The sequence below is a fragment of the Narcine bancroftii genome, chromosome 1 (assembly GCF_036971445.1).
Source record: "Narcine bancroftii isolate sNarBan1 chromosome 1, sNarBan1.hap1, whole genome shotgun sequence".
Classification (NCBI taxonomy): domain Eukaryota; kingdom Metazoa; phylum Chordata; class Chondrichthyes; order Torpediniformes; family Narcinidae; genus Narcine; species Narcine bancroftii.
The window spans coordinates 28,059,754-28,083,927 of record NC_091469.1 but is presented as its reverse complement, the minus strand read 5'-3'; the positions used below and the strand labels follow the sequence as shown (position 1 = coordinate 28,083,927).

The following is a 24,174-nucleotide window of genomic DNA, read 5'->3' as shown; positions in this document are numbered from 1 at the left end:
GTGTGGGCCCGTTCATAAAGTACCCTTCTGCATTGCAGATGGCAATCTCCAGTGACTTCGCAAGATCGATCACCCCTTTTAAGTCTAACGTACTCTGCTCGAGTAACCTCTGGTGCATGTAATCAGATTTGATGCTTACAACATGGGCATCCCGGATCACGTCCTCTGTTTTTTGGGTGGCCGATACTGCCTGGAAATTGCATGCCCCTGTGAGTCCTTGCAGGGTCTAGTGGAACTCACTGCCTCATTCACCTGGTCGCTGTCTATGGGTGGTCAGCATATGTCTGGCGTTAACTTTCTCCCTGTATCGCCCCTTGAGTATGTCCATTGCTTTCACGAACGTGGTGGCGTCCCTGATCATTGGGAATACTCGGGGTCTGATCTGGGAGAAGAGAAAATTCAGCCTGTTTGCGTCAGTAACCACAATGCCGGCTGAGTTTTGAAGGAAGATCTCGAAACAGCGTAGGCAGAGTTCAAAGCTGTCTGAGGCATCAGGTAACTGTGAATCAATCTCCAGCTTGTCAGGTTTGAGGAGCTGGTCCATTATTAGTGATGAAAACAAAAAAATTGTGAATATAATTGATGCACAGTAAATAATTCAAGAGGCTGAGACTGAGTCACGGATCTACAGGCTTTTATTAATAATGGACAAGGATCTCATCCTGTGCCATGACCCTGGCTTTCTGGGTAAGGGACAAGGCGTTAGAGGCTTTACAGAAGGCCAACAGAGGGAAGGGCCACAGGTACGGTCACAGGACAGGGCAAAGCCAAGTAATCAGGAATCTAGCAGTTCACCCCAGCTGACTGTTCCAAAAAGAAAAAACAGCAGTTTTCTTATTTTAAATAAAATGTAAAATGCGATTTTAAAAAGGAAGCATGATCTAGAGAATCTGAAACACATTTAACATTTTGGGTCACTGTTATCTTAAACAACATGGATATTGGTCTGTGCAGGCTTGCATCCAAAACTTTTTAAATTGACAAATTGTTAGATTGCACTATTACATTTTTCGCTAGTGTTTTGACATTATAGTTTACAATTTAAACCATTCCTAAATCACTAACTTTTGTCAACTCCAGGATCAACATTGTCTCAAATTTAAGTATCAAGTCTATGTAAAATTGGAGTATTTGATCCAATTGGTCATTGCATTTTGGGTAGGCTGTATATGAGAGCACTGAAAAGATTTCCTAGAGCAGTTCCAGTGAGGAGAGTGTCCAAGTTAGAATATAAAAGCTTGGAGTGGTTGTTCCTGAAGCAAAGAATGTCGAAAGAAAATTTGATTGAGATGCACAACATCTCAAAGATGGAAGGGTTAATAGTGAGAAGCTGTTTCCATGTGCAGATGATTCAAGGAACAGGATACAGGTTTGAAGGGATGTTCAGAAGGTAATGGTGACGCTAGGAAATATCATTTTTATGTGCACAATAGTTGTATGTTGAACTCTTTTAATGGAAATTGAAATGGAATTGATCAGGACTTTCAGATTTCAGATATATTATCAGAGTACATACATGACATCACATATAGGGGGAAGCAGAATTACCACTTATTGGTAGTGCAAAAAAAAACTCAAGGCACACATGTAAATAAATAAATAAATCGAAACAAACTTCAATAGAGAGAGAAAATATAATCAATAAAGTCCATAAGTAAGAGTCCATAATTAAGTCCTTGATTGAGTTTGTTGTTGAGGAATCTGATGGAGGAGAGGTAGCAGCTGTTCCTGAACCTGGTGGCGTGAGTCTTGTGGCACCTATACCTCTTTCCTGATGGGAGCAGTGAGAACAGAGCGTTGCTAGGTAATGTTAATCATTGATGATTGCTGCTGCTCTCCAACATCTGCATTCCCTGTAGAGGTTCCCGATGTTGGGGAGGGTTTTGCCTGTGATGTCTTGGGCTGTGCCCACTACCTTTTGCAGGGCTTTATGCTCAGGGGTATTGGTGTCCGCATACCAGTCTGTGGTGCAGCCAGTAGACACACTTTCCACTACACATCTGAGGAAATTTGCCAGGATTTCTGGTGTCATTCCAAACCTCTGCAAACTCTTGAAGAAGTAGAGACGCTGATGTGTTTTCTTCACAATGCCATTAGTGTGTTGGGTCCTGGAAAGATCCTCTGAAACTATGACTCCCAAGAACTTAAATTTGCTCATCATCTCCCAATGATCGCTGGATCGTATACCTTTTATTTTTCCTTCCTGAAGTCAACAATCAGCTCCTTGGTTTTGGTGACATTGAGTGTGACATTGTTGTTGGTGCACCATTCAGCCATGTTTTCAATCTCCCTCCTGTATGCTAACTCATCAGCCCTTTTTACACAACCGTGGTATCGTCAGCAAATTTGTAGATCGTGTTGTTGTCATACCGAGTCACACAGTCATAAGTGTAAAGTGAGTAGAGCAGGGGGTTACTGTGGAACCCTGTAGTTCTACAGTACTGATGGACATTATGAGAAAGACGTTCTTGCCTGTCCTCTTTCATAAAAATTTTCAAAAGGAGATCAGATAGGCTTTTCAGGGGGTGTGGCAAGATGGCGTAAGGATCAGACGTGCCTTCCAGTCCTCTCCTGACTCTATCTTATTGTTTTGTCTAGAAATGCCTGTTAAAATTCTTTAAAAGTTTAGATAATTTCAGTGCTGTTCATTTAACTTATGATGGTACAATTGGTGGAAAAGAGCAAAAAAAAAACGACAACAGATCATCAAAAAACTACATTTTCCAAAAGTTCAAGTTTTGGAGCCTACCTACAGGAAAGACACCGGGACTCAGCTTGAAATGGATCCCAGGAGAGAGGTACAGTGTTTGGATGTAGAGCTCTATGTTACATCGGTAGAGCCCCCTAAAGAGGGCGCCAAACAGCCTTTAGAACAAAGAGTTACTCAAAGGCATTTGTCAACTGTAGAGGTGGCGCTGCAAACTACATCTCTTGAGATACAAGAACCTATACAACTTGATGTACTGGGAGAATTTAATACATTATGGACTGGGGAAAACCCCGGCCAGCGTCCTCCAGTCATTGCTGGAGAGGCTGTGGCTGGGGTTTCCACACGCAGTCATACTACAAGGAAGGCAACCAGAATGAAGGAAGGAATAGAAGATCCTTTGGAGAAGAAGCAGGAATCTGTTGAGCCAAAATCTCTTCCAATTGAAAAGATTTTTGTGAATCTTGAATCTAAATTATCTTATACAATGCAGGGATTATCCAAGATTATGACTGAATTTGGTACTAGGTTTAATACTTTGGTGAAAATACATTCTCAACAGATGGCTGAGTTTGGAGCTTTTAAGCTTGAAGTGAGAGATAAATTTAATTCGTGTGAAGAAGATATAGACAAAATACGGGATCAAGTTTTTGATGTGACCAAAATGGTCGAAGACTTACAAACTCAAAATAAAAATTTGGTGAAAAAGATTGATTATTTGGAAAATCAATCCAGACGGAATAATATAAAGATTATTGGTTGGCCGGAAGGTATGGAGGGACCAGACCCAAGAAAATTTTTTACTGAATGGATTCCGCAGGTGCTGGGTCAAGAACATTTCCCGGAAGGTATAATACTGGAACGTGCTCACAGAGCCTTGCGTAGAAGACCTATTTCAGGTCAAAGTCCAAGACCTGTTTTGGTTTGTTGCTTGAATTATTACGACAGAGAAATAATTTTACGAGTGGCTATTAGAAATGCACAACAGAGAAAATCACCCTTGATGATTCAAAATAATCGAGTTTTCTTCTATGAGGATTTGAGTCAAGAAGTTATGTTCCAACGACGGGAATTCAATCCTGCTAAAGAGTTGTTGTGGAAGAAAGGTTACAAGGCAACCTTTAGATATCCAGCTGTTTTGAAGGATTTTCAAGATGGTTGCCAACCAAAGTTCTTTGATTCTCCAAAGGAAGCTATAGCATTTGCTCAAGAGCTGCCACTTACTCAGTTTCAACAAGACATAGTCCGCCGCGATCTCTAAGGAGACAAGAGATGGAAGAAAAGAGCCGTGCTCCAAGAAGGAATGGTTGTAATGGTGACTCGGCAGTTGGAGCTGATTAAAAGAAGAGTTGTCCTTTTTTTTTTCTAATGTTTTTTTTAAAAAAAAGGGATATTAAATAATGAGGATGTTAGTTTAAGATGTAAGATGAAGTGAGAGTTGGGGGAGAGAACTGGATAGGCACTACTTCCTGAAAGTCATCTGCTACGTGTGAGTTATCTCACACCCATTTTTTTTTTTGGGAGTTACCGCATTGCGCGGTTTAGACGGGAGGGGGTATTTTTAACCTACCCATTTTTTTTCCTTTTTTTTGTAAAGAATGAAGGGTTTTTTTTGTTTAAATATATAAAAAAAGCATAAGAAAGTATTTGATTGTTTAAAAAACTAAAAATTGATGTGGTTTTTTTTGTAAAGTTTATTCAGTAGATAAGGAATATCTGAAATTTAAATGTGAATGGGATGGATAAGTTTTTTTAAATATTTTTTCTTTAACTTTAAGGTGAAAGGAGTGGTAATTCTGGTGTATATTATTTTGCTATTTTAGTTATAGAATGAAGGGAATAATGGTGAAAGTTATAAATTGAATTGTACAATTCTTAATGAGGCTTGAATTTTGTTTGTGGTTTATGCTCCATTTGTTGAAGATATAGATTTCGTTGTAGATGTGTTTTTATTATTTGGATATCTGAATTTTAACGTAATGATTGGGGATATTTAAATGTGGTATTGGAGCTTTTATTGGATAACTATTCAAGAGTAAAAGGGAAAAATGGTGGAAGAGTACTAAAATTGAATTGTACAATGCTTAATGAGGTTTGAATTTTGTTTTAAGATGGTGGTTTATGTGACTAATATGATGATAGATGTGAAGTTAGTTGATATTTGGTGAAGGTTTATCTCTATAGAGAAAGTTTTTTTCATCTCTTCATGCTACAATTTTTTTTAAGAATTGATTATTGTTTAAGAATTTTTGATAGATAATGTTACTAACTTTATTAATTTTTTATATTAAGTTTGAGCTAAATATATGTTTCATCTTAACTCCGTTTGTTAAATATATGCATTTAAGTTTGATTTAAATATGTTTTTTAAGTCTGATATCTTAGTATTAATTACTTTTCTTTTTGTTAGTATTTTAATCGGTTATGTTTTTGGTTTTTTTTGTAAGTGGGTTTTTTTCCTCACATATATTATTAACTTTATTAATTCTTCACTCTTTATTTTGGGGGGGAAAGTGAGGGTTGGATTAATTTGAGTTGGGTTATTAACGTGTAATAATTATTGGGGAGGGTATAGTTTATTTAGAGTACTGATATTGTATTGTAATTTTATTATTTTATTCTTAATTTTTTTAAATGTAATCCTATATGTTATTCATGTTATAAAATCTTAAATAAAGTTTAAAAAAAAAAGATAGGCTTTTCAGAGAAGATCAATTACAGGGCCTTGGGAACATTGGAGGAATGTGAATGACAGGAATATTCTCCAAATATTTGTTTCATTAGAAAAATGTATAATATTGTTGTGGGTTTTTTTTATTTTTCAAATGTTTTAAATGTTGACATTTTCATGAAATATATTTGTTTTCTGTTAGGTGCGAGCTTCAAACCTTCAGGATTTGGTCTACAAAAATGGACAAGCTGGGATCACAAAAGCCACTGTTTCAATTACTTTTGATAACAGTGATAAAAAACAAAGTCCTCTAGGCTTTGAGACTCATGATGAGATAACTGTTTCAAGACAGGTACTTTTAATCTGTTTTAATTTTTAGATTTAAAAAAAAATGTTTTGTAACCCTAAGGTCTTGAGGTTTTTAAATAAATAAACTAGATAAAATATTTGAGCTGTTGGGAAGATTTTAGTGAAAGAATAATTTTGTCTTTTTTTTTCAGATCTTAGTCTGGAATACTTCTTGCTCTGAATTACATAGCAATAACCAATTGGCTAGAAGTTGTAACACTCGGTTTAATATCTGTCTGCTCTCCTTTCTTTGATGTTGTCCACATTTGCTAAAGATAACATACATGATACTGCCTCCACCTAATCTTCACCCAACTCAGTGATACAATGAATCCTCCAGTGAAAGAACAGTGCTTTCAGTGTGGTTGTGTGCATAATGTGGGTAGTTGAAAGGTTTCATTTTTCATCTTAATTTGTCAATATATTCGAGTTTAAATAAAACATGGCAAATATTTATTAATAGCATTATTGGACCTTGTTTGCATAATAATTTCAATGAATGCCTAGTCCCCAGCACTGACGTTAGTCATTAGGCTTCTTCAGGTCCATTCTCCGCCAAGAATGTGCCTGCAGAAGTGGATTCAGACTTGTGGAATGGTCGTTCAGGTGGCATCGCTGAAAACACACCACTGGCCATCTGAAAGGGATAGCTTCATGGGAGGCACCGTGTAGTGCATTCCGGCTCCTGTCCCTTCGGGCTGTCAGGGTTGGGGCAGTTGGCTGTCAGCGCTGGGGCGGCCGGTGCGGGGAGGACGATCCCACATTGATCCCACTGCCCCATGCTCTCCCCACAGCCCTGTATCAGTACCCACACTGTGGGGCGACCAGCATGGGCTGTCAGCGATGGGGTGGCAGGCGTGGGATGCTGGGGCGGTCGGCGCGGGCAGAGCAGTGGGATCAGTGTGGGGACTGATACAGAGCTGTGGGGAGAGCATGGGGCAGTGGGATCAGTGTGGGGACAGGCTGCACCAGCCGCCCCAGCGCTGACAGCCCGCGCTGTCTGCCCCATAGTATGGGGACTGACACAGGGCTGTGGGGAGACCATGGGGCAGTGGGATCAGTGTGGGGACCGACATGGGGCTATGGAGAGAGAGTGGGGCAGTGGGATCAGTGCGGGGATCAACATGGGGCTGTGGGGAGAGCATGGGGCAGTGGGATCAATGTGGGGACCAACATGGGGCTATGGAGAGAGAGTGGGGCAGTGGGATCAGTGTGGGGATCAACACGGGGCTGTGGGGAGAGCATGGGGCAGTGGGATCAGTGTGGGAACAGCCCGCGACAGCCCCCCCAGCGCTGACGGTCCACGCCGACTGCCCCAGCCCTGACATCCCACGCCTGGAGGCAGGAGCAGCGGGGAGGGAGGCTGTCAGGCACTTGCCAGTTGAGTGTCATCCCCTTAGCAGCCGCTTTCAGGCAGCTGCATTTAGGTGCAGGGGGGGGGGGAAACCTCAGTGCTCCGGCGATTATCCCTCCCGGAGGAGGGTTACAAAGTTCTCTTCGCATGCGCCTCCTGCGCTTTCAAGTGGCCTCCCGACAGCTGCATATGGGCATAATATGTGGCTTTACATCGGGGGATTTGGCCACCTGAAAGTGCCTATTGATGACTGGAGCAGATTACTGAAAATATACATTTTTCCTATTTGAAGGGCAATCAACTTTGTACTGGGTTGCAAAACTGAACAAATTAGTTTCATCTACGTGGAGAGCAAGGTTTGTTATTGCTGTGATGGATACTAGATTTTTTTCCTCTCTTTTTACACTAATGCTTGGTCGCTAATGATGCTTCAGCTTTATACAAAGCAAATGTAAGGAATAGAAACTAATTTTCCATAAACATGAGCCTAGGAAAGATAGAATACAACTTTGTTTTATTGGAATTCTCTGAATACTCCACAAGTGGTTAAATATTTTTAAATTTTCAATCTAAAATAAAATTGCCAGCTGCTTTTGTGGAATGCAAAATCCTCACAGACATTGTATGGACAATCTTCATGAATAAAGTGTACTTGGATAACATTTTTGGAATGTAGAAGATTTAGGTATAATTTCATTTTTGGGCAAATAATCAAAAATCATTTGTTCTCAGAATTAGCATACTTTTTTGAAAATATTTTATTTTTGTTTTTTTTTCCCCATAAATAGTCATGAAAAAACTCTCCAATATTAAATAAATACATAACAAGCAAAACAAAACACCCCCCCCCCCCCCCACTTCACAATATAAATCCACACACCATCAGGAGTCACATTTATATTGATCGTCAAGAATTCTATATGGGGAAGTCACCTGCATTCATACTTTATTTAGCAGCAGTCATTATTGTCCTTTTTATTATTAATTGGGCCCTATATAGTTCAAATATGGCTGCCATATCTTAATAAATATATCATATTTGTTCTTTAAGTTGTATGTAATTTTTTCCATAGGTATGCAACTATTCATCTCAGCAGTCCATTATGCTATATTTAGAGGGGAGTTGGACTTCCAAGTAATTGCAATGCATTTCGTAGCCACTGCCCAGGCTATTTTAACACAAGAAATTTGGGATTTAGTTAGTATATTATTTATTTCAATAAAATTGCCCAAAAGATAAAGCTCCGGGTCACCTGTGAGGTCACCCCTGTTATTCTTGTTACTATTTTAGTAATATCCTGCCAGAAATGTCTCACTTTCAAACACGTTCCTATTTCTATCCCACACCTAAAACACATCTTTGATATTTCAGATTTTGATTTATGCACTTCTGTGGTTTGAGATCTAATTGGTGTAGAAAATTATATTGCACTAATCCATACGTACATTTATAATTGATGTCATGCTATCCAAACACCAATCAGACCAACATCTTTCCATATTTTCAACGCCTAAATCAGATTCCCATCTCTCTCTCGATCTCTATAATCCTGGTTTCACACTTCATTCTGGAGGGCATAGTACATCTTAGTTATAAATTTAGGTGTATTCCCCAGCCAAATCGTTCGTTCCATTTCACTAATTGCAGGTTGAGTCAAGTTTGGTCCCCATTTTTCTCTTGGGAATGATCTTAGCTGGAGAAAACAATAGGAAGTCCAGTTAGTTACTCTGTATTTATTTCTTAATTGTTATATGGACAGAAGAGATCCCTCCATATAACAATCATCAATATATTTTATTCTTTGTCATCGCATGAATTCAATATTTTGTCACTCAAATTCATGGGCAGCAATAAGTCTTTACATAATGGTGTCTTAATGATATACCTGGGTTTTTTTCCAATACACTCATTAATTTCTTGCCATATTCTAATCATATGTATTAATATAGGATTATCTGACTTTTTTGTTATTAACAACATTCTACCTATAAATAAAGTCTTTTGCTTTTTCTTCTATTGAATTCAATCCCATTTGATCCAAGAAGGGGTTGTCTTCTTCAAAAAAGATGATAAAAATAATTCCATAATTTTAAAGAAATTTTTAGGTAATACAATAGGCAACGATTGAAAAAGATTTGGAAATCTTGGAAACACATTCATTTTAATACAATTTACTCTTCCCACTAAAGTAATCGTCAGGTCTTTCCATTTCTGTAAATCTTTCTTTTTATTTTTTATAAAAGAGTGTAATTAAATTTGTATACATTCTGTAAGTTGTTATCTGTCATTATTCTTAAATATTTGATTCCATCTATCTTCCATTTAAATGTACAAACTTTTTAATATCTTTCATAATCAAAATGTTTTCAATGGCATTGTCTCACATTTGTCCATATTTATTTTATAATTGAATATTTTTCCATATTTTTCTAATGTTGTTTGCAATTTTATCAATAATTCAGCCAGGTCAGACATATATAATAGCACATAATCGGCAAATAAACTAATTTTATGTTCATCCTGTCCAACTTTGAAGCCTTTTATGTCCGGATCTCTCCTTACCTCTCCTATCCATCTGTTAGTGGTTCAATAGCTAGGATTTTTTTTAAAAAGTGCCAGTAGACCCTTGTCTACTTGACCTACTCAGGGGATAAACTGCTGACATCTGAATGTTGGTTATAATTTTGGCTTATGGTTTATGGTAAAGGATTCTAATCCAGTTTATAAATTTTCTGCCTATACCAAATTTTTCCAATGTTTTAATTAAGAAAGACAATTCTAATGATCAAATGCATTTTCTGCATTTACAGAGATGTTTATGCTTGGATTCGACTTTGATTTTGCCCTATGTATTATATAAAATAGTCTACTTAGACTATTTGAAGAGTGTCTTCCTTTGACAAATCCCTCCTGATCTGTATGTATTAATTTTGGTAGATATTGTCCCAGTCTATTAGCTAATGCCTTTGCCAATATTTTATAATAGCATTTATGGGTGATATAGCTCTATATGATGAAGTTTTTAAAGGGTCTCTATCTTTTTTCGATATAAGTGTAATTGTAACTGTTGAGAACAATTCAAGGAAGGTCTGGGTCTCCACCGCCCGGTCCAATACATCCACCATAGGAGGTATCAATAAGTCTTTAAATTGTTTGTAAAACTTGGTAGGAAACCCATCCTCCCCGCACCAGCCACCCCAGCGCTGACAGCCAACTGCCCCAACACTGAATCTTTTCTCTCAATTCCTTCTTTCAGTCCACAAATTATTTCGTCTGCTAAAATTCTCCATGTGGTTGATCTTGTCCAGCAGACTTTGTCCAACTCCCATTACTTCACATCTTTCTCCAAAGCTTTTAACTTTTCTTGTGTTTTTACCAAGTCTGTTTCACTTGGGTTATTCTTTCCATTAAATCTTCAACAATTTCTTTAATTTCAATCATGTCTTTCATTACATTTTCAATACCAATAAATCAGTTGCTTAAATTTTCCATCTTCTCCAGGATAATATTTAGTTTTTATCCTAACTCCCTGGCTCTGCTGGTGTTTGCTGGTCCTGAGACCACTTTTGTGCTGCTCCCGTTCGGGCTTTCACTCGTTGTTCCTGGCTGTGTAGAAACGTGTTCATTTTTTGTACTTGGCTGCCTTGGTTTCTTAGTTGTTTTATCCATTTTTTAGTTTAAAAAATACTTAATTTTAAAGTTTGTCAGAGTATATAGATATGTTTTTGGGAGATAAATTAGGAAAGGTTTGTTAGAGTAGGTAACATACAAACACTTTAAAACAGATCTTATTTGAAGTTCTGCTAATGCTAGACATGTCGGGGCCTCAGAGCCTTTACAAAAGCTTTGGAGAGTGCCCATGAGACTTCACTAATGGATTGTTGTTTACAAAAAAGCAACAGATGAAAGCTTGTTGGAACCGCAGACAGTCTGGAAGGGAACTTGCTATTCTGAGGGTCATGTGGTTTTGCAAGCAGAGAGAGTTGTGTGTGTGTGTGAAAGAGAGAGAGACATACACACAGAGATCACTTCTACAGTGCTACAGCCAGTCACAGCAGCTGGAACTAGAACAGGACAAGCTGGCAAGCTTGTGGTAAACTACATTTGGAAGACGGGTTGTGAGTTCTAGTTCAGCCTGGTCAAAGCCCTCGTGGTTCATGCAAGAGGAGAGGACTGGTTGTCTAATGTTTCACTAGGAATAAGAGAAACAAGAAGGAACTCTGTGGTGTCCTGAAAGAAAGAGGTTATCATCTGGAGAACCCTGAAGGGACAAGTTTCGTCAGCAAGACACTGGAGTGGCTGATTAAAAAGGAATCAGTTGTAGATGCCCTGGAACAACAAATTTCTCTGAAAACTGATAAGAACCTTCCTGAGCGGTAACCATTTACCTTTCATGCACCAAAGCCTGGTGAACTTTGTAATTGTTAAATTCTGTGCACAGTATAAGAATTGCCTGCAACCAGTGAACTTGGAGGAATGAGAAGTGAGATTGGACTGTGAACCAAATAACTTTTCTGAACTTGCACACACTACACACACGTGCGCTTAGAATTAGGAGTAAGGTTAGTTAAGTCAAGTTAAAGTGTGATTCTGTTTTCATGTTTAAAGATAATTAAAAGCAATTTTTGTTTAAGTAACCATTTGTCTTGGTGAATATCTATTGGTGCTGGGTTTATGGGTCCTCTGGGCTCTTAACAAAACTTTTAACTGTCTGTTTAATAATCTTCACGTAGAGCTCAATCCAATGCATCTGTCTTGGTCCTTTGCATGACCACATCCGCAGAATTAGTATAATTTCAACTCTATTGTATATTGTAATTTTTTTTTTAAAGCTTCAGATAAGCAAATTAGCTAAACAAATTGGAACATCACAAGGTTTGGATGGGCTGCTTAGCACTAGTTTTTGCTTTAGGATCCTTTCAGGTCAGGAATGGATTAAATTTGTGCATTTTGCTTTGACCAGCACCACATTTGCACCACAGAATGCAAGATGCATGGATGAGAGAAGATAGTGATGTATTTTGCAGTGGCCTGTGAAGGCAATATTGCATCACAAGGTTGCCTTGTGTGGTTTGCAGGACAAAAAAAAAACTTTTATGTATTTTTGTACACATGTACAGAATTATTGGAACTTTGAATCTGCTGTGCATGGTGACGTAATGGGATGGCATAGCCCAAAGATGTGACCTGAGTTTATAAGTTACGGTATTGTTTCTGCCCATGTATAGCTATTTCGTCATCTGCACAATATTGGATCGTGAGGGAATAGAACGTTGTTACCTGTATTTATTATTAGCTATATATATGGTTTACGTAAACAGATGCAGTGGTTCTCAACCTTTTTCTTTCCACTCACATGCCACTTTAAGTAATCCCTGTTCAATTGGTGCTCTGTGATTAGTAAGGGATTGTTCAAGGTGGTATGTGAGTGGGAAGGGAAGGGATCCAATTGCTTTAGACCCAATTGTTAATGAAGTATTTTACTTGAGAAAAATTGTCATTCGCCCTTTCCTTTGGAGTTATAAAACCGTGCGCATGATGAGTCAGTTAGGTACAATTAAAACAGTGGTTTTCAAACATTTTCTTCCCATCCATATATCACCTTAAACAATCCCTTACTAATCACAGATCACCTATGGCATAGGGATTACTTAAAGTGGTATGTGAGTGGAAAGATAAAGGTTGAGAACCACTGCTCTAAGGTTAGTCCAGTGTTTTATTTAAAGCTAATTGTGAAATCATTAGGCTCATTTTGTAAGACTTTTAAAATTATTTTTTTCAGGTGATAATTGGTGGGAGAAACAAGTACCTAATTAATGGTGTGAATGCAAACAACACCAGAGTGCAAGATCTATTCTGTTCAGTTGGCCTGAATGTCAACAATCCTCACTTCCTCATCATGCAGGTTTGTATGTTTATATGCATAATCCTTTTGTCCAGCAATCTGCTGAACCAAAAAATGTAGGAACTGATTTTTGTGTACCTTGAGACTAATTCAAAGTCTTATCAGAACACTGTGGTATGAACTATGAGTTTGTTACCATTCATAGCTTCACAAAGATTTGGAAGAGTATGAAGTGCCTTGACTGTGTGAAAGGAGTGGGAAGGTTCATCCCTGGGCACAACATTTAAGGAATCAGGGATGATAAACTTTGGTTATGTTAGGATACACAATTCTAGGGTTGGAGACACACAGGAGACTGCAGATGCTGGAATCTGAATCGAGGCACAATCTGCTGGAGGAACTCAGCGGGTCAAGGAGCATCAGTGGGAAAAAAAGAATGGTTGCTGTTTTGAGCCAAAACTCTTATCAAGATTGACAAAAAAACCTGATAAAGAGTTCAACCTTGAAGTGTCGACCATTCTTTTCTACTACTGATGAGGCTTGATCCACTGAGTTCCTCCAGCAGATTGTATTTTGCAATTCTAGAACAGATCTCTAATCAAAGATTAGATTTGAGACAGTTGATTTATATTTAAAAAAATTAAGGTGGGGATTAGAAGAAACGGTAATGGGTCATTAATCAGGATTCAGATGTTCGGTAAATGTACACAGAACAAGCATATTTAATGCACTGACTTGTTATTTGAAATGTATAGCCTGCAAAAAATGATGGAAACAAATTCAATAGTATTATTTAAAATAACATAGGATATTACTTGCAAGAGGGTTGGGCAGTGGCAAAAAATATATTGGCAAATTAGATAACTGTACCAAAGAAATGTTGCAGGGTTGGTGAGATAAATTGTCAATCTGTCATATCATTCTGTAATCATAGTAGGAGAATAATTAGTATATGAAACTTATGAAAAGTAGCATATATCCTGGGTGGGGACTTAAGTAGCAATGGCTAGGATGCATTGCCATTGGCTGAGTTGTACTTTTCAGAAGGATTCCCTTTAGACTTGTAGCTAGGGGTAAGAAATTCAATATAGGAGATTAACCTTCGTGACCCCAGCCTTATCAGTCTATTTCTCATGGTTTTGTCTTGACCTAGTTGGCTAAATAATTTCTACCAGTCTGATGATGCTCCATTGAGTGATGTAATGATACCGTTAATGTTAAGATAGGTTAGTATCTTCTTTGGCTTGGCTTCGCGGACGAAGATTTATGGAGGGGGTAAAAGTCCACGTCAGCTGCAGGCTCGATTGTGGCTGACAAGTCCGACGCGGGACAGGCAGACACGGTTGCAGGGGAAAATTGGTTGGTTGGGGTTGGGTGTTGGGTTTTTCCTCCTTTGTCTTTTGTCAGTGAGGTGGGCTCTGCGGTCTTCTTCAAAGGAGGTTGCTGCCCGCCGAACTGTGAGGCGCCAAGATGCACGGTTTGAGGCGATATCAGCCCACTGGCGGTGGTCAATGTGGCAGGCACCAAGAGATTTCTTTGGGCAGTCCTTGTACCTCTTCTTTGGTGCACCTCTGTCACGGTGGCCAGTGGAGAGCTCGCCATATAACACGATCTTGGGATGGCGATGGTCCTCCATTCTGGAGACATGACCCACCCAGCGCAGGTGGATCTTCATCAGCGTGGACTCGATGCTGTCGGCCTCTGCCATCTCGATATTAGGGATGAAGTCGCTCCAATGAATTTTGAGGATGGAGCGGAGACAACGCTGGTGGAAGCGTTCTAGGAGCCGTAGGTGATGCCGGTAGAGGACCCATGATTCGGATCCGAACAGGAGTGTGGGTATGACAACGGCTCTGTATACGCTAATCTTTGTGAGGTTTTTCAGTTGGTCGTTTTTCCAGACTCTTTTGTGTAGTCTTCCAAAGGGGCTATTTGACTTGGAGAGTCTGTTGTCTATCTCGTTGTCAATCCTTGCATCTGATGAAATGGTGCAGCTAGGATTCTCCTAAATAGAATAATTCCTAGTGTCGCCGAGAATATTCTCCCAGAATCACAGTGCGGCTTTCGCGCAAACAGAGAAACTACTGACATGGTCTTTGCCCTCAGACAGCTCCAAGAAAAGTGCAGAGAACAAAAGAAAGGACTCTACATCACCTTTGTTGACCTCACCAAAGCCTTCGACACCGTGAGCAGGAAAGGGCTTTGGAAAATACTAGAGCGCATCGGATGCCCCCCAAAGTTCCTCGACATGGTTATCCAACTGCACGAAAACCAACAAGGTCGGGTTAGATACAGCAATGAGCTCTCTGAACCCTTCTCCATTAACAATGGCGTGAAGCAAGGCTGTGTTCTCGCACCAATCCTCTTTTCAATCTTCTTCAGCATGATGCTGAACCAAGCCATGAAAGACCTCAAAAATGAAGACGCTGTTTACATCCGGTACTGCACGGATGGCAGTCTCTTCAATCTGAGGCGCCTGCAAGCTCACACCAAGACACAAGAGAAACTTGTCCGTGAACTACTCTTTGCTGACGATGCCGCTTTAGTTGCCCATTCTGAGCCAGCTCTTCAGCGCTTGACGTCCTGTTTTGCGGAAACTGCCAAAATGTTTGGCCTGGAAGTCAGCCTGAAGAAAACGGAGGTCCTCCATCAGCCAGCTCCCCACCATGACTACCAGCCCCCCCACATCTCCATAGGTTAGTATAGAAATGAATTAAACTGTTCAAGAACATGCACAAAAGGTTGTGGACCATTGTACATAGAAACCCAAGGATGATATGGGAGGAGTTGTATGACCAGTTATACCTCATTTCTGTATTTTGTTCATTTTCCTTTTAAAAATTATTCATGGGATGAGGATTTTACTAGAAAAGCTATCTTTATTGGACAATCTTGCGATGGCCCTCCTGGATAACAACCCTTACCACTCAAGCATCATCTGCTGTCTTTCAAAAAGAAACCTGCACACAATTCCTATTGCTTTTTCAAAATGTAATTTTAAGCGTGAAATGTATAATTGAAGACAAGTGTGCATCATTGCGCTATGACTTTGGATCAAATTACAACTATAAAAATCTGAGTTTTTCCATTTATGACATTTACAGATCCACTACAGCCTGTTTATTATGTGATGAGGGAAATAGGAGCATAAATGGTGGAGTTTTGACATGGAGTGTATGCAATGATGTCTAGTATCCTGGTTTTATTCTACCTGGTTATTGAATGAAGCTTTTGACTTGGGAGGAAAATATTATAAACTATTATTCTAGGCTATTCTGTGTTTGTTTGGAGCATGAACCATTTTTTTAAGCTTGAGTTTTTGATGTGACCAGGTAGTATTAATGACAGTGGAGAAGCAAGTAATAAATGGCAGGGGTATTCATGAGAAATCAGTTAGGAAATCGTTCATAGAAAATTACATACTCTTCCTCTTATACTTGGGAGTGGTTCCTATTTTTAAGCATTATCATATCAGATACTAGTTATTGTCATGTAATAAAACAGAAATGTAATATTACACATCATTGCATTTAGTCTGCCAAAAGTCAGATAAAGTTTCGCCATTTGTATTAGCATTGCCTGGCGCCCTTATGGTCCAAGAAAGAATCACGAACATGTGTCACGAAATTTGTTGTTTTGCAGCAGCAGTATTGTGTATTACAGTTGCAAAAATTGCTATATATTATATTTCAGTAAATACACTATTTAAAAGTATATAAATTAGTGCAAAAAATGAGGTAGTGTCTGTGGTTCATTGTCCATTCAGAAATCTAATGTCGGAGGGGAAGAAGCTGTTTTTGTAATGTTGGGTGTTCATCTTCATATTCCTGTACCTCCTTCCTGATGGTAGCAGTGAGAAGAGAGTATGTCCTGCGAGGAGAGGGTCCTTGATGATGGAGGCAGCTTTCTTGACATCATCTCATGTAGAGTCCTTAATAGGCTGAAGACTGGCCGAGTTCACAATCCTTTGTAGCCTTTTCCTGTCCTGTGCATTGGCACCTCCATACCAGACAGTGATGCAACCAGTCAGAATGCTCTCCACAGTGCACCTGTAGAAATTTGTAAAAGTCTTTGGTGACATACCAAATCTCAATTCCCAATGAAATATAGCTGCTGGCAACCCTTCTTCATGATTGCATTGACATGATGGCTCCAGGATAGATCTTCAGAGTTGTTGACATCCAAGAATTTCAAATTCTTTCCCCTCTCCATTGCTGAACCCCGATGAGGACTGGTTCAAGTTCTCCTGATTTTTTTTTTCCCTTCCTGAAGTTCACCACCCGTTCCTTAGTTTTGCAAGGTTGTTTGTGACACCACTCAACCAGCTGTTCTATCTCACTCTTTTACGATTCCTCTTTGCTGTGTGTGATTCTATGTAGTGTCTTCGGCAAATTGGTTGATGTCATTTGAAATGATCCTAGCCACACAGTCATGGGTGTAAAGAGAGAAAAGCAGTGGGCTGAGCAGGCATCCTTGTCAGTGAGGAGGAGACATTGTGACCAATCTGTACTGATTGGTCTTCTGATGAGGAAGTCAAGGATACAGTGGCAGAGGGAGGTGCAGAAGCCTAGGTTTTGAAGCTTGCTGGCCAGTACTGAGGGGATAACGGAGTTAAAAGCTGAGCTGTAGTCGATGACAAGTGTTGTTGTTGCCCAGGTGATTTAGGACTGAGTGGTGTGCCAGGGAGATTATATTTGCTGTGGAACAGTTGTGGTGGTAAGTGAATTGCAGTGGGTCCAGGTTTTTACTTAGGTACGAGTTAATTCTGACCATGGCTAGCCCCCAGAAGCATTTCATTCCAGAGGGATGTAAGTGCTAAAGGGTGATGGCCATTGAGGCAGCTCACTCTACTCTTCTTGGGCATTGGGATGATTGATGCCCTTTTGAAGCAGGTGGGAACCTCCGACTGCAGCAATGAAAGATTTAAAATATCTGTGAACACTCCAGCTATGTGATTAGTACTAATTTTCTGTATCCTGCCAGGTATGCCATCAGAATCTGACACCTTGCAAGGGTTCACACTCTTGGAAGGAGGCCTAACATTGGCCTTTGGGACAGATATCACAAGATCGCCAGCTTCTACAGGGATTCTCATTGGTTCATTAGAATTCTCCTTTTCAAGACGAGCGTAAAAAGATTTTCAGTTCATCGGGAGTGTTAGGCCTTATAGAATGTAATGGCCTGCAAAGGCCTGCCGTATCTGTCAAATATCTGATTTTATTTCTCATTTGCCTTGGAATTGCCATTTTGCTGTTAAGATAGCCTTCCGTAGGTCTTCCCTGAACTTCCTGTAGAGATCTGGATCCCCAGTCTTAAATGCCATTGACCTAGCCCTCAGCTGGTTGTGAGGGCTTTGATTCAACCACAGCTTTGGGTTGGCGTATTCACATTATGTGCGCATGGACACATACTCATCCACACAGGTCCGATAAAGTTGGCGACAGTCATAGAATATTCATTCAAGTTTGAACATGAATCCTTGAATATGACCCAATCCACCGATTCAAAGCAGTACTGCAGGCATACTTTCACTGTCTTCACCACTGCTGCTGTAGTCATCGCTCTCTGTTTCTACACCGGGAGAAGTTGTACAGCCTGGTGCTCAGGATTGCCGAAGTGTTGGCGTGGGATGGCTCAGTAGGGTTTCTTCATGATGGTGTAACAACAATCAAGTATATTGACTCCTCTGGTTGCACAGGTAATATGGTGCTGATAGTTTGTCAGAGACTTCTTCAGTCTGGCCTGGTTGAAGTCTCCTACAATGATTGGAAAGGCATCAAGGTGTCCTGTCTGATGATTTTTGATTGTAGTGCTCAGCTCCTCCAGTGCCAGACTGATGTTAGTCTGGGGCAGAATGTACACACCAACCACGAGGATAGCAAAGATTTCCCTCCGTGGATAGAAAGGACCACACTTGATCATCAAATGTACCAGGTTGGGAGGGCAGGAGTGGAACATAACCGTCACGTTTGTGCTCCATGATGAATTGATGATGGAGCAAACTCCTTTGCCTTTACCTGTGTCTGGTCCAAGCAGTAGAAGGTGAAGCTCTCGGGCTATAGTTCTGTATCTGGAATGCTCTCATTCAGCCATGTCTCAGTAAAGCACATCACACAGAAATCCCTGATGTCCCTCTGCTGCTGTAATCTGGCTTTGAGTTCATCCAGTTTATTTTCTAAAGATTGTACATAAGCTAGGAAGATAGCAGGGAGCAAAGGCCTCAAGGCCTGGCCAGCATCTTGGTTTAACCTGTAGCCCCCTCTGCATCCACGTGGTCGGGCCTTCCTGTAAGCTGATTGCCTGAATTGCCTTCAGTGCAAGAGTTTGCTGTTCCCAACAATCGCCAAGTTCCAATGTATTTAATACAACGTTCCTTACAGGTATGTCAATTTCTGTGGGTTCAAGCTGTAGTTGTTCTAAATTGGAATATCTGATGATTTCCATTGGAGCTTCATGCAAAGAGTGACTGCTCTAAGGTGCCACCTTTTTTTTTAAAAGAGTCCTCCCAAAGTCACCGAGGGTCGCTCAAGTCTCCAGTTCATTTCAAACCATCAGCAACCTAAGTGCAGATCCAAACCTCTGACATAATGAGGAAGCCTTCTGGACCCAGCCCCCTTTAGGAACACTTCCTGCCCCCAGCACTGTTGATTCCCTGTTCTGATACCTGGTTCCCATGAGCCAGTCTCCTGCAGCCTGGTGTGAGTGCTTAGACTTAAGTTGCCAGCAGCCCGCATCCTGTGTTGGTTCCTTGCTGGCAATTCAACAGCTTGCCACCTGTGTGTGTCCATCAGCCTTAGAGACCCTCGCTGATCCACCACCTTGGTCACCATCCTTAGAGTCGTCTTCTCTGCTTCTCCTTCTCAGTGGGAGTTATTTTCCCTGTTACTGGTGCACTGTGATGGTCCATTGCTCCCTGGAATCGGCAGCCCCTCAAGATCTTGGGCCCAGACCCTGTGTGGTCGCAGGATTTTAAATAAAATAAAAAATCATCAGGTCTTTTAACAGGCTGTTTAAAGCCTGTACGGAGCCAACAGCAGTAGGACTGGGTGACGTGATCCTGTGGGGGCGCACTGTGTATCCACTCCCCTCATCCGTTGGATTTGCACCAGCAGCAGCGTTGTCATTACAGCAGGTCTGGCAGCACCGCCATCTCCTTTTAACTTGGAAATTACAGAGCATAAATAAAATAATTTCTCTTTTTTCATTTGGACATTTAAATTAGAAATTGGTTAAAATATTTCATAAGACATCTATTTAAAATTTAGATTTCTTTTATTATATTGTTAACTTGTGGCATTGGAAATGCTATATATTAATGTTGTTCGTTTGACAGTTGAAAGGTTAAAACCTAAATACGTATGATATTTTACAGATGCTGTGCCATATCTTTAAAATAAAATTCATTTTGTTTTTAGGGTCGTATCACCAAGGTTTTGAACATGAAACCCCCAGAGGTAAGTTTTCTAGTTTATTTATGAATCTTGATGCCATGAATATTTGCAGAAACAAAAATGCATGCTTGTTCTGACCAATGGCAGTTTTTGATTCATGTTGAGTGATCATGCTCTTATCATACTTGCCAAAATACATAATTGAAAAGACTTGTAGAAAGAACATTTCAAACTAATCATTTAGATGGCTGTCAGATTTTACTCAGGTGCAGAAATCCAGATTATTAACAATGTACAAGTATGCTGAATTTTGTAAGTTTCTTTTTTTAATGTTTTAGTCTTAATGCTCATCATGTGAATTTTGAAATTATATTTCTAGGATGCCACTATACTTGATTCTTTATTCTTCTGTCATAGATCTTATCACTGATAGAAGAAGCAGCTGGAACCAGAATGTATGAGTGTAAGAAGTTAGCTGCTCAGAAGACAATTGAGAAAAAAGAGGCCAAGTTGAAAGAAATTCATACGGTAATTGATTCATCCCCATTGCACATGATATAGAATCTGAACCATACAGCACTGAAAGGGTCATATTGGCCCACCTTGTCCATGCTGACCTTTTTGCCTATATATGCTAATCCCATTTGCCCATGTTAGGTTTGTATTCAAGTGGCTTTTTAAAAAAAATTGTAATTGTCTTGCTCCATCATCTCTTCTTGCAGCTAGTTCCAGATTTTTCCCACTCTGTGTATTTAAGGAAAACCTCAGTTCGCCTTTAAATTTCTCCCCTCTCATCTTAAACATTTGTCTTATAGTTCTAGACTCCACTGCCTTGGGAAAAAGATTTTGACCATCAATTTTTTCCCAACTTCATCCCTTATAATTTTTGTAAACCTGTACATATATTTTAAAAATTCTCTAGTGAGAATAAACTCAGCCTATTCAATCTCATAACTACTGCCCTCCATTCCAGACAACATCCTAAAGAATTACTTCTGCACTCTCTATTGCTTCCACATTTTTCCTGTTGTGTGGCAAACCAGAACTGTTCACAACACTATTATATAGCTGCAATGTGATATTCCAGCTATAGTACTTAATACCTATCTATCTATAATGTGATATTGCTCTACCTTTATGCATCATGTGGTGCTTGCATTTTAATTTCACATGCATAAGTACTGTGGTATAGATGCACATAAATTCTTGCTTGCTACGGTCACATGGCATTTTTACACAGAAACTTTGGAATTATTCCAAAAAAAGTTAGCATACTTACCTCTGTTGTGTCCTGATGTTCACACAGGGGCATTTTTAGGGCACTTTTACACAGCCTTCCTGTGTTGCGGAGTTTGTTGGAGGGGGAATGTCGTATTCATTAGGCTTGTTTCTTATGGTGTGGCTGCGGTTAATTTACACTGCAGCGCTCTGTAAAAAATGTGTAGGGGTACGAATGGAAAAATTACAGAATGGAATTTGCATTAAAAATTCCATCCTGGCATTTTTAAACTGCCACCAAAGCAGAAATTTTCCTGAAATTTTCTGCTGTTCAATGGCTGTGTAAAAGTGCCTATAGGCATTAAGATGAACCAACTATAATATTGTTAGATTATTGCAATATGCCAGGACAAAAAAGAGATAATAAATATAAAGAATAAATAAATATAAATGGGCTTGGTTCAGTGAATATTGGAAGACAGTGGTGATGAACACGAGTGAAAACAAGGTATGTTTAAAAAGTGAAATTAAACTAATAATGGAATGAAGTCACTATGCTGTTCAGTTAATTGGATTTGTATTTATTGTTTGTGAGAAGTATCTTCCAGAGCTACAAAGCAGGCATCTTCCTCAGATTTTAAAATTATGAAAATCCTGCATTGCTATTGAGGACTTGTTTGGTGATAGAGGATGCCATAAAGCCTCATGCATAAATTGTACTTGATGTTTGGCCACACACATTATGAAGGACACGTTTTCATCATAGGGTTAGTCAGCTCAATTCAGGTGGGTGACAACCGTGTGATAATAAAGTGACTTAATTCATGATGTGCAAGAAGATCAAGCTTGTCTTTGCCTTGCCATTAAATAACTATATGTTGTCCAGAACCTTGCATTGGGAAGAGGTGTGAGCAGAATTAGAAAGACCATGGATGTGGTTATTTAGACTTGATATTATTCCTCTATTTATTGCATTGCCTAAAATATTGTTGTAATGACATGGATTGTACATAGTCATTGACTGGTAAAGGCACAGGCTGGCCCGCCCTCTGATGACACTCTCCCCTGGACTCCTCCCCTGTGGCCTAGGCTATAAAGGTCGAGCCACCTCTCCCTTCCCTAGCTTGGATTCGGGCCAACTCAAGTCTTCTGTACAATAAAGCCTATCGTTCCCCTCAGTCTTTGTCTTTGTGGTTATTGGGGCAATTGGTAGTGCCCATCAATTGTTTTCACTTGTATTTAGTGATTTGTGCTATTGAATAAATTATTACTGCAATTGGTGATATCAACTGTTGGAATTATGATCCTGTATAGTGTAAGGAGTAATATAAATAAGTTTTGAAGTATCATGCGAAAATTAGATTGTTTCTTATTATTTTTCTACTATGATACAAAAGTTTGAGAATCTTGCGGATTTTAATTCATGAAGCAATCTTTCAATTTTGATGTTGCCATATCTTTTGTATTTTAGATTTTGGAAGAGGAAATTACTCCCACTCTTCTGAAGTTGAAGGAGGTATGTATTTAATGAAATGTGATAACAATCATTTCAGGGTCAAACAATGTCATTTAGATATATACGACTGAGGACTTCTGTTTATGAAACAACTTTGAATCCTTGATCTGATTTGTATATCTAGGTTGTATGTACTGAGATTACTCCCCACACAATGCTTTTAGGTGCTTCCTTAGGAAACTTCAATTGTTAGTGATTACCAGCACAATGAGGTACTTGTACTGGAAAGAGATCCCCTTTGGGATTTGCTTTTTACTTTTAGTCCTGTTCCATCTTATCCCACAACTCCCAAGTGCATTGGCTGCAATAGCCATATCCTGATCTTCACATCCTATGGTCCATTGACACTTCTAATTGAGGCATTGGTCCATGGCTTTGCTGTTTACTTTCATCCTTTTGCAAATTTTCTTTTCTATCCCGACCAAACTATTGGGTTGCAAACTTGGGCATTGAATGCAACTGAAATTTTAAGAAGGGGTGTGTAGGTTTTAGCCACAACTAAAATGGCTGCAAAGGCTTTTTAAGTGCCATAGAACAGGCCGGAGTGTCGTTGTATAACAGGTAGGAAGAAAGTTCCCTGGCCTGCAGAAATAAGGATGATGGAAGGCCTTGCAGGGATGTGAAAGCATAATTTTAAGCTATGGGTGTGAGATATGGCTGATATGTATGTGTGGCAAATTTTAGAAAAAATTTTTTTATATGTGTATTTTTAATTTAAAGGCTGTTTCCCAATATTGTTTGGTTGTCAGATCAATATGCCATTCTAATTGTTTACATTTTGTAACTTGCAGGAAAGATCCTCTTATTTGGAATTCCAGAAAATAATACGTGAGATAGAACATCTTACTCGTCTGTATGTTGCCTATCAATTTGTATGTGCAGAGGAGATCAAGTTGCGCTCTGCAGAAGATCTAAAAAAGATGCAAGATAGTATTGTAGGACTGAAGGAAACCATTGAAGAGAATGACAAGAAAGTGAAGGAAATCAGCAAAGAAGTCCGTGAACTGGAGAAGATCCGAGATCAGGTACAACTAGTACTCCCAGTTGTGTCACATATTGTTGCCTCATTGGGTTTGGACTCTAATGTAACTGGTGTAGTTCATGTACTTGGCGAGTTTCTGTT

The 24,174-nt window shown here is 39.5% G+C and overlaps 1 protein-coding gene across 1 annotated transcript in view; it reads left to right on the top strand.

Moving 5' to 3' along the window:
• The window catches only part of smc2 (structural maintenance of chromosomes 2), an 89,698-nt gene that overhangs the window by 4,124 nt on the left and 61,400 nt on the right, over nucleotides 1-24,174 (top strand). Inside the window, exons 2-7 of the mRNA XM_069923003.1 lie at nucleotides 5,581-5,730; nucleotides 12,864-12,986; nucleotides 20,342-20,380; nucleotides 20,735-20,845; nucleotides 23,007-23,051; nucleotides 23,843-24,076. Of these exons, the coding sequence (XP_069779104.1) occupies nucleotides 5,581-5,730; nucleotides 12,864-12,986; nucleotides 20,342-20,380; nucleotides 20,735-20,845; nucleotides 23,007-23,051; nucleotides 23,843-24,076 (702 nt within the window). The remainder of the gene's footprint in view (nucleotides 1-5,580; nucleotides 5,731-12,863; nucleotides 12,987-20,341; nucleotides 20,381-20,734; nucleotides 20,846-23,006; nucleotides 23,052-23,842; nucleotides 24,077-24,174) is intronic.